Source organism: Setaria italica, chromosome I (genome assembly GCF_000263155.2).
Source record: "Setaria italica strain Yugu1 chromosome I, Setaria_italica_v2.0, whole genome shotgun sequence".
Classification (NCBI taxonomy): Eukaryota; Viridiplantae; Streptophyta; class Magnoliopsida; order Poales; family Poaceae; genus Setaria; species Setaria italica.
This window is the reverse complement of record NC_028450.1, coordinates 21,898,653-21,909,403: the sequence shown is the minus strand read 5'-3', so window position 1 is coordinate 21,909,403 and position 10,751 is coordinate 21,898,653. Positions and strand designations below refer to the sequence as shown.

The window sequence follows — 10,751 nt, the reverse complement described above, 5'->3', positions numbered from 1 at the left end:
CCTCGTACTCAGCACCATTGTTGGTGGTCTTGTAATGGATCTGGAGGACGTACTTGAGCTGCTCACCTTTGGGGGATATGAAGAGGACCCCCGCGCGGCTCCTTCGAGGTTAAGGGTGCCGTCAAAGAACATTGTCCAGTGTTCGGGCCTCCCTAGGGAGGGTGGCTTCTAGATCTCTGTCCACTCAGCCATGAAATCATCTAGGATCTACGACTTGATCGCATGGCGTGGGTAGAAATCTAGGTCTAACTCGCTGAGCTCTACAGACCACTTGACAACTCAGCCGTTGATATCCCTATTGCAAAGGATTTCAGCAATTGGGTATGAGGATACTACCCAGATCTTGTGCGCCTAGAAATAATGCCATCATGCCGGTAAGCTTCATGACATCTTTCTTGCTAGTTGGCTTCAACCTTGATGGGATTGGCTTCGATGCCGTGCTGGCTGATCATGAAGCCTAGGAGCTTTCCAGATGGGACACCGAAGACACATTTGCCCAATTGACTTTCTAGCGATAGGCCCGAAGGCTGTCGAAGGTTTTTGCGAGGTCGGCTATAAACTTCTCCTCATCCTTAGTCTTGACAACCACATCGTCAATGTAGGCCACGACGTTCCTGTGTAGTTGCTTCTTGAGGCAGCCATGGATTGCCTTCTGGTAGGTGGTAGCAGTAGGTGCCAAAAGTTGTTATGAACACCACTCTGTCTTGGTCGGTAGGATTGACGGCGATCTGATGATAGCTCGAGTAACAGTTGAGGAAGCATAGCAATGTGCTTCCAGCCATAGAGTCCACGAGCTGGTCGATGTGCGGAAGAGGAAAGGGGTCCTTAGGGCAGTGCCTATTGACATCGGTGTAGTCGATACACATGCTTCATTCATCAATTTTTCTTTTACAAGGACTGGATTTGCTAACCAGTCAGGGTGCTTACATTCACAGATGAAACCGGCAGCTAAGAGCTTATTGAGTTCTACCCTAATGGCCTCCATGCGATCTTCAGCGAAACGGAGAAGCTTTTGTTTGACCGGTCTTGTTGTATTGCTCAATTCCAAGGAGTGCTCAGCCAGCTCCCGCGGGACATCGAGCATATCAGATGGCTTCCACGTGAATATGTTCGAGTTGTCCTGGAGGAAACTAGTAAGCGTGAGTTCCTATTTGGGGGAGAGGTCGGACACTATGAGCGCCATCTTGGAGGGGTCTTCCAGGCCGAGGCAGATCTTCTTAACCTTTGGGTCGGGCTACAGTGCCATGGGCATCGACTCTGTCTCTGGGATTGTGAGCTAGTTCTAGTCCACCTTCTGGGCCTCGGCAAGCATGGCGATGGCTTTGGCCGAGTACTCCAGGGCTTCAGCGAGCTGTACCGCCTCCGTGTCGCACTTGTATGATGTCTCAACGTCACCGTAGCTGGAAAGGACACCGTTTGGAGCTGGCATCTTGAGGACAAGGTAGGTGTGATATGGAATCGCCATGAACCTTGCGAGCATGGGTCTGCTAAAGATGGCATGGTAGGAAGTTTTGAAGTTGGTCACCTCGAAGGTGAGGTGCTCCATACGGTAGTTGTTGGGCGTGCCAAAGGTAACTAGCAAAATAACACAGCCGATAGGATAGGATCCATTGCCGGGCATGATACCGTAGAAGTGGTCTTCACAGGGTTGGAAGCGGTCGAAATTGAAGTCCATGCGCTTCAGGGTTTCGGTGAATATGATGTTAAGCCCGCTGCTGCAGTCAATTAGCACTTTGGGGAGAAGAGCCCGATCTATGGTCGGGCAGACCACCAGCGGGTAGGACTCTGGATCTGGAATATGTACCCACTGATCATCCCTAGAGAAGGTCATAGGCATCTCCGACCAATGCAGATACTAGATTGGGCATATGGAGATGAAGTGCACCTCTCGCTGGTGCAGCCTGTGTTTGTGGTTGCTGCTGAACGTATTGGGACCGTCCATGATAATGTTGACTTGACGGTTCGGTTGCTAGAACTGCCCATTCAGGTCGACGCCGGCCAGGTGGGCATCTGGGTTTGGCTGGTCACGGTGCTCCTCTCAGTGCTGATCGTTGCCGTCATCGCGTCGGCAGTTGCCGCGATCATCGCGTTCATCACGATGGTGGTCATGGTCATCACAGTGGCGGTCATGACGATCGTCACGGTGACGTTCGCTGTGGTCATCACGGTCATCGTGGCGGCGGTTGTCGCGACGATTGTCGTCCCTGAGATAGTCGTTGCAGCGAGGTCACTTCTACTCCATCGGGGTGTTGAGCTCTTTCTTGAGGACCGTGCAGTCTCAGAGATTGTGATATGCGTCCTTATGGAAGGGGCACGGAGCGTTCAGGGTGTCATCAAACTCTTCCCGGAGGAAGGTTGTTGGCCTGGCGGGATCGCCTTCGGCAGTGAGGACCTCGGGGGCCCTTTTTTTAGTTTGGAGGACTCTAGTCGTGCTTGGTGTTCCTCATGGGTCGGTGATTCGTGGTCACTGTTCTGGCGATGCTTGCTGCTCCGGAACTGTACTTGCGTCGCCTCCTCTATGTCAGGCTGAAGGTTGACAAGCTGCATCATCTGCCCGATCGTCTTGGGGGCAGCCTCATATAGCTTGCAGATCATGTTGTGGTTCATTAGACCGGAGCAGAAGTACAAGATGACATCACGATCCTCGACGCCGGCCAGCTTGTTGCGGTTCCCGAAAAAGTGGTTCACGTACTCTCGAAGAGTTTTGTTCTTCCGTTGGTGGACTTTCCCAAGATTCTCCATGTTTCCAGGTTGGCTGTAGGTAGCCTGGTAATTCTAGGTGAAAGGCCTAGTGAGCTGACCCCCAGTGTTGATGCTACTGGGTGGGAGGTTCTCTAGCCACAGGAGAGGGGCGGGACCCATCACCACTGGGAAATAGGCGGCCATCTGGTCATAGGTGCCATTGCAGCTTTCACTGTGGTGCTGTACTTTTCGAGGCATATAGTGGGGTCGGAGCGGCCATCGTACTTTTTATTGATGGTCGGCTTGAACAAGGTAGGCCACTCAATGGCCCTTAGGTGGAGAGTGAAAGTGGCGAAACCATCGATCGCCATGTCATCATTGTCCTCGCGGTTCTATTCGACAGGTGGTGCCCTGGGGCGTCCACCGTTGTTGCGGTTGGGTGGTCTATAGGCGTCTTCAGGGACGCTGTACATGCGGTCATAGTCGGCACAGCGACGTATCTTCTCTCCTTGGCATCAGTGGTCTTCCCATTTTGCGTCGCGATTTAACTTGCCATCGAGTGTAGGAGCGCCGTAGTCGTGACCATACTCAGCGCGGTGGTGGAGCTCGGCCTCTTCCTACTCTTGGTGGCGGTTGTTGAGGTTGTCGCGGAGGTCGCGGCGGTTTTGTAACTGTTCGTGAACGTCATGTTGCCAATCTTGTCTGCCACGGTTCTTGCCATTGCCTCTCCTGCCACAGTGGTGGTTGTCGTGGTTGTCAAGTTGATGGGCGTTATTGGCGGGTGGGTTGGCGGGTTGCTCCACCTCCTCTTCACGGATGGGCTCCAGCCGACCTTCCCCGCGGTTACCGTGGTCGCCTCGGTGGTGACCGGATCTGCTACGAGAGGATCGGCTTCGAGAGTGCCGGGTAGATGTGGACTAGGAGTGTGTTGACCAGCTCCGGGCGGGGTCTTCGATCTAGGTGTTGGGGATGCGGATATGTGCCCGGATTCGCTCGAGTGGCTCTGAGTCTGGAAGGTTTTTCAGATCGGCGTAGGCAGCCCCCAGGTTAGTCTGGGGTGTGGTGGAGACGTTGTGGCCGACCTCCTCAAGGTCGGCTTGTAGATTGCGGGCGCGCATAGGCCGCCTGTGTCTGCCGTGGGCACCGTCCTGATCACCGTTGTCACCATCGTTACCGCACGATGGGTCGGTGTTGGCAGCGGGCGGTGCTCGGCGTTGGTCACCTGCTGCCTCGGCTCCCATGTTAGTAGTAGGTTGTTGATGTTGTTGGGTGTCCTCTTGCTCCCGTTGGCACTGTATTGCATGGTCCCGGTTCTTAGCATTGCGACCTTCTTCCTGTGAAGAGGTTTTCCCATCCATGGGTGGATCATCGGCGGAGATCACGAAGGCTTCACGATCTGGCATGATGGGAGTTTCGTGGAAAACACGGTAGCGGAGTTCCTCAGACCAAAGGGGGTGCGGGAAGGACCCTACGCTGACCAAGTTGAGCGTAGCGGTGTCTCGGAGAGGTTGATGCACTCAACAATGGTGTTGTTGATGCGATCTAGCCCTGCAATCAGGTCAGAGGGCATGGGTCGGTAGGTTGTAGCAAGGATGTTATGAATCCTCTCGGAGAGGGAGAGGTCGCCGATCTGCTGGGTGAGTGGCACGAAGGTCTCTGGGTGGAAGTCTTATTCTGCTGGTGCAGATCCAACGGACGCCGAGCTGGCGATGGACGTCAAGTCGACGAAGAAAGCGGCAGAATCAGGATCCGCCAGCATGGTCCTGAAGCGAAGCTGGATCGGGTTGGCGAGGGTGTCCTTCATGCTCTATGGGAAGACGACATCGGGGCAAGATGCTATTGAGCTCGCTGGGGAGGATCTCACAATCGCCCCTACCTTGCGCGCCAACTGTCAGATTTAGTAGCCTGGCAGTCCACCAGAGGGTTACCAAAGTGGTAGATTTGTAGGCAGGGAGAATTGCGAGATCAAAGACTCGTAGGTAATCACGAGAACACGAAGGTTTAGACAAGTTTGGGCCTCCAGAGAGTAATACGCTACATCCTGTATTTTGCTGATTTGTATTGTTTTGCGCGGGTACGAAGAATTAACATGCCCTCGAAGGGGGGGCGCCCCTGGCTGCCTTTATATAGGCTAATGACTTAGGGTTACAAGTCTGTTTGAATCTAATCTAGTCAGTTGTTACATGGAAAACAACCCGAGTCAGATTACAACAAGTATCCCGCAATATCCAGGCTGATTTGAATCGCTGACCTCCTTGACTTGCACTCCAACTATCTTCACATCCTTGGCCCGCACGTTCTGGTTAGGCGAGCCCACTTGCTATGGCCGGCCAGTATCCTAGGGGATCCATAGGGTACCCATATCCTTCAGTAACTTTTAACTCTTCCAATATGGTAGTTAGACTGTGATGAGATTATTAGGAAACTGCAAAAGTAACTCTCCCGATAACCGAAATATCGAGACGTCTTTATTAGCGAGTTATTAGGAATGATTTATTTAAAAACAACTGGAGATGTTAGGTTGATTTTTGCTCCATCACTCGTATGTTGGATGCCATGAATGCATTGTGGTTGTTGATCTCTGATCATAGAAATACAATCAGGAAGTTTGGACATCCCAGACGATATAGAATTAAAAAAAATTGAAATTAACTTTTGTATATAAAAGAGGGAATTGGTCTCCGCGTCCATCGCCCAGCATATGCAGATATGCTGGATTGTTGGTCGCTTCCGTTGATAGTAGTAGAAGTAGTTAAAAGACAGGTGCAAGGGCCGCAATCGCGACGCCGAGGAGGACAAGGCTGGATCCATGCCGCGGCGCGACAGGCCACGACGACGACCCCACTTGTCCGCCGCCAACGGACGCCGCATCTGTTCCCACTGATTTCACGCTGCAGTTAACGGAACGATCATCAGCGACTCCAAAACATTACGCTGGAGAACACTATATGTGTACCTATAATAGCTCACCTGGTTGTGCTTGGGCAGAAGGTGATGGCGTACGACGTGCCGCCGCCGCCGCAGGTGAAGGTGGAGGTGGCGTCGTCGTACGCGTAGCTGTAGGCCCGCGGGCACGACTTCTTGAAGAACTGCGAGTACACCGTCGGCCAGCACGTGTTGGGGTTCCCGTGCTCCCCATGGCAGCAGTGCTCCGCCGACCCGAACGCCTCGCATGCGCTCCTGCACGCCACGGCGCGGCCGTCCGACGATCCCACCCGCAGCTCGGCGGGGCACGCGCCGTTCAGGTCCATCACGCACCCCGTCACCACGCAGTTGGGCCCCGCGGCCGCACCGTGCGTATGGCGCGGCTCCACAAGCATCGGCAGGTTGTACCCGTCGACGAGGCTCACGTCGTAGAAGTCCAGGCCGCCGTGGCCGTCGAACGTGAACTCGGCCAGGGTGGCGGGCGGCTTGGCTCCGTGGCCCGCGCAGTCCAGCTGGCCGGATCCGCAGTTGCCGGTGACGCAGGAGAACCTGCCGGCCGAGTCGACCGAGCAGTGCGTGCGACCCCAGAGGCGTCCCGACCACCCGTGTGACGCCGGTAGCGACCGCGACTGGCCCGGCTCGAGGGCGAAGCCGGTGGTTTCTAGCGTCGGCGAGCCCGAGCTGGACAGGATTCCCGGCCACACAGTGTGCCCGCAGTGGTTCGTGATGGTTAATGTTCTGGAGGAAACACTGATGTATTTATCACAGGAAAAAATTGGTTATATTAGAACAAGAAGGAAGCATCAAGAAAACAGAGAGCTCCTCGCGCGCCTGCCTTCATGGATCGGCAGCTCACCGCTGACAGAGACGATGAGGATGAGGAGTAGGGCGATGGGAGCTTGGTGTTCTTGCCCAGACATTGCAACTCAACTAACAGCTGCTCAGATGCAAACGATGTTAATGAGCAGCAAGTGGGATGGATGCGAACTTCGTTTTTGTTGGCGCAATGGCGAGTGGTGAGCTACTGTCCTCTACTTATATGCTCAATGCCTAATTGCCTACGTGGTGACTTACTTGTGACTGGTGGGCTAGTGGCAGCAAGCCACGAAGTGCTGTGGCTTTTCCTCCTGTGGCTTTTCCATGATTTTGACTAGGCGCCTTTCCAATTTCCATGTGCTGCGCTACTTTAATTTGATAACAAAAACAAATCAAAGTTTAGTGTGAGTCCATCTCTGGTACATTATACTATTCTCACTACGCATACCTCGTGGCTTCTTCAGGATTCGGTATCACTGGGTGCACGTTGTCGGTCCCTTTTTCCCTTTCACCAGGACACATATAAGTACCTAATATAAATCTAATCTCAGTGCAAGTTTCATAGAAGTTTCATGCACATTAAATACGGTGATACACCAGTATATGTGATGACATGACAAGTGTTGACAGTAATTAGCGCGCCAATTTGTGAACCGCAAGCGTACAGATCATCGTAATTTTTCCCTTAGAGTATTCTATCCAAGGTGTATCAATCCGTGGATCGGTAGCGAACTGACTAGGATTTTCTATGTAGCTCAACGGATCTAATCCTAACATGAAGCATAGATTGCATATAAAGAATAACATTGATGTAAAGATGAATGATGAGAACGCAGGTTGATCACATCCATAGATATATATAAGATAACACCACCAGGGGGGGCAACAGGAGCCTATCATCTTGTGGTTGTAGTTCTAGCTAATAAGCAAGCAGACCGTGCATCTCATCCAAAACAATCTTTAAACTACTACCTCCGGTCAACCTCCCAAAACCCCCCACCCTACACGGAAGCAGACCCCGTCACGATCCCCTCTATCGGTACAAGCAGTTTAAGGACACGAACATAGGTGAACATGTCTAGCTATCAAGAAGGATCAACATACTAGATCTAATTACCATGATTACATAAAGCATGCTATGTAGTCTAAACATGTATTAGACTAAGGAATAAGCATATTCATGATAGATAGAAGAGCATAAAAGGAGGCATTGAGTCGTTAACAGATCGGATGACGTGGAGAACATTACTCACATAATAGATGTATTTGGATCATCACCTCCGAGTACATACCATCGATGATCTACTACTGTTCTTGAACTCCACCATGGCATAACCGCGTAGGGAGGCCATGGCAGCTAGGGTCGGGCCTAAGCCATCTCCTAGAGAACTTTGAAGGCTTGCAGCAGCCCTCAGCTCCCTCTGGTGAATGCCTTTGGTTTTGTCGAGTTCTGGTGGATGGATACGCGTGTTGATGGAGATTGGGCATATTTATAGTCTGGAAGACCCATAGCTGAATAGGAAGGCAAGGGTGTGAGGAAACACCCTAGGCTGATCGGCCTAGGGGGGTCGAGGCCGATCGGCCTAGGCTTTCCTTTTGCCCGCTTGTGCGTCCCTTCGTCTCCAAGTCTTCTCAGATGTTTTGGAGTCTTCTTTTCAATTGCATGTGGGTCTAGTACGTCGATAGCTTTGGGATAAGGATGTCTCTTGATATCTTTCCAATTCTCTGCTTGATCTTCTTTGATCCCGAACTCATATTGCCATATCTTTGCAAACTTAACCCCTAAGTTATCTTGGAGGATTGCTCAACAAGAATGAGTATGGATGGGCCCACGAGGACCCTAGGCCGATCGGCCTGGGCTCCATAGGCCGATCGGCCTAGGCTCTTTCTGGGCCTGTTGGTGTTCGTCTTTCTTTGAGTTGTTGCTTGTTTAGGGCTTTATCCAATTATTCTCCGTTAACTTCAATTTATTGCAAAAATAGAATATCCTTCAAAATATATTGCATATGCGAAAACGGGGTTATTTCAGGTGCCCAGTGGTAGGTTAGTATAAGAATTAGTCCAATCATGCCACGTAAATGACAATAAGAAGATGTCAATAATGAGCGTCAACAGCAAGGTAATTATTAAGTGAGAGAGGAAAAGAGTTTTATTAGGATGAAACTGTGTATGCATTGTTTCCAAAATGATGGAACCTTTTGAAATTTGTATTAGGGCTTATAGAGTTTCATTTCGTCCAACCATATCCTGTCACATGCCTCGCAATTAAATGGTATGGGTAGCCTACGAAGTCGTGAAATGAAACTCTGCATTGGGTGACTTTGTTTTTCATTCATCAATTGAAACCTCTTTTGATGACATATCACTTGTCACATGGAATAGCCTAATCAATCATCAGCTCTATTTTCAAGAAAAAGTCAAACTGCATCTAAAACATTACATTGATGTAGCTAGGCATATGATCCGAAAACGCTTGCCATGTTTGTCAGTATCAACATTTTCTTAACTTTTCTTGAGCTATCGGGAAAACAATTATCGAGTTCCTTTTTTCTTTTTTGAAAAAATAGCAGTGCAGATAGTAGTGGTGCACTCTGGTATTGTTACCTAAAAGTACATAGCGGACCACAAAGCCAAAAACTTATATTAGATAATCAAATATACAATTTCCGGCCTCCCCACTAGATTATTGGATGAAACTTTATTTTCTAATATTAGATAATCAAAGTAGTACAGCAAAACCTCAATGTTTTACGCTTTTTGAGCTGTCAAAGAATTGTGTGTCAGCAATAACGCCGATTACAGTAGGAAACCAAATTATCCAATAATCGTTATCTGAACGTCCAGACAAAACATAGGCTCTCAAGTTACCCCTAGCTACTCACACTTCATGCATATTTCGTGTAAAATACGCGTGAGAGGTTCTCACTGGTTCAAACCCATGACCTTCCTTGTGTGATGCTTCCTTACTATATCTCACCTATTACTAATCATTGTGGAAACATGATTTTTTTCCTTTGATCCTTTGTTACTCTCTTCGTTCAAATTATATTGTGTAGGTCGTTTTGACTTTTCTAACTTCATAAATTTTGCTACGTACATAGTGTATATCTATGTGCATAGCAAAAATTATGAACCTAAAAAAGTCAAAACGACCTATAATTTGGGATGGGTGAGCAGTTATCAATATTTGAGAAATCTAATGAGTTCTATTGTAAAGGTTTCCAGCTACAATGTTGTCGATCTCACCAAGAGCTACAAGTTATCAAAAATCCCAGAGCTACAAGTTCATACGAAGATTTTCACCATACACTTATGTCTGAATGTTTTATGAATTCTAATGGGAATTACTGAATGGTATGTACCTGAAAAATTTCGCATTCTTCCATTGACACAACATAATCTGTAGGATCTTAATCAAACTACTCCCTCCATCCAAAATTATAGGTTGTTTTATTTTTTCTAGGCTCATAGTTTTTGCTATGTAGGATATACACAATGTCTAGATACGCAGCAAAATATGTGAACCTAGAAAAGCCAAAACATTCTACAATTTGAAATGAAGCAGAGTATGGGGTAATGGAATCACTAGCGTTCTACAAATGATACTTACCAGAGAAACGTGAAAAAAAATAGTCGCATGAGATCCAAGAGACGTGATTTAGAAATATCTCACTACAAAATTATATGTGAACACTTGTTTCGTAGCCTCATTGCAGACCAACTGAATAATTGCATAATTATCATTCAATCATATACTATTGTTAGCTGATCTTTTATCTAATCTATATATTATCATCCACTATGTTAGTATTACGTAGCATTAGATTTGTTACGGCTTTTTGTTTAGAACTGTAGAAGGGAAGCCAATATCTCTGACGGTTCTTGCCACAAGGCGTAATCTTAGTTCTCACCACTGGTAGAGAATTGGTCTTTAGTTCCGGTTGGTAGGGTGCATATCTCCTGAAAATCCATCCGGGATAAACCAACCGGGACAAAAGGGGGGGTCTTTAGTCCCGGGTCTTTTAACCGGGAGTAAAGGTCCCCCTTTAGTCCCGGTTGGTGTCACCAACCGGGACTAAAGGGGGACCTTTACTCCCGGTTAAAAGACCCGGGACTAAAGACCCCCCCTTTTGTCCCGGTTGGTTTATCCCGGATGGATTTTCAGGAGATATGCACCCTACCAACCGGAACTAAAGACCAATTCTCTACCAGTGGTGAGAACTAAGATTACGCCTTGTGGCAAGAACCGTCAGAGATATTGGCTTCCCTTCTACAGTTCTAAACAAAAGCCGTAACAAATCTAATGCTACGTAATACTAACATAGTGG

At 48.9% G+C, this 10,751-nt stretch overlaps 2 protein-coding genes across 2 annotated transcripts in view; both read right to left on the bottom strand.

Moving 5' to 3' along the window:
- Window positions 1-1,282: 1,282 nt before the first annotated feature.
- Window positions 1,283-1,837, bottom strand: LOC101783419. The gene has a single exon (XM_004954858.1). It carries the CDS (start codon window positions 1,835-1,837, stop codon window positions 1,283-1,285), a length of 555 nt encoding a protein of 184 aa, XP_004954915.1.
- Window positions 1,838-5,229: 3,392 nt separating this feature from the next.
- The window catches only part of LOC101783016, a 27,856-nt gene continuing 22,334 nt past the window's right edge, over window positions 5,230-10,751 (bottom strand). The window contains exons 3-5 of the mRNA XM_014804947.2: window positions 6,464-6,544; window positions 5,653-6,374; window positions 5,230-5,573 (exon numbers count right to left, since the gene is read on the bottom strand). Coding sequence (XP_014660433.1) covers window positions 5,435-5,573; window positions 5,653-6,374; window positions 6,464-6,544 — 942 coding nt within the window. The 3' untranslated portion in view covers window positions 5,230-5,434. The remainder of the gene's footprint in view (window positions 5,574-5,652; window positions 6,375-6,463; window positions 6,545-10,751) is intronic.

Bases quoted from the DNA above. Each gene is read 5' to 3' on its own strand.
- LOC101783419 (XM_004954858.1), bottom strand. From the start codon at position 1,837: ATGCCTATGACCTTCTCTAGGGATGATCAGTGGGTACATATTCCAGAT.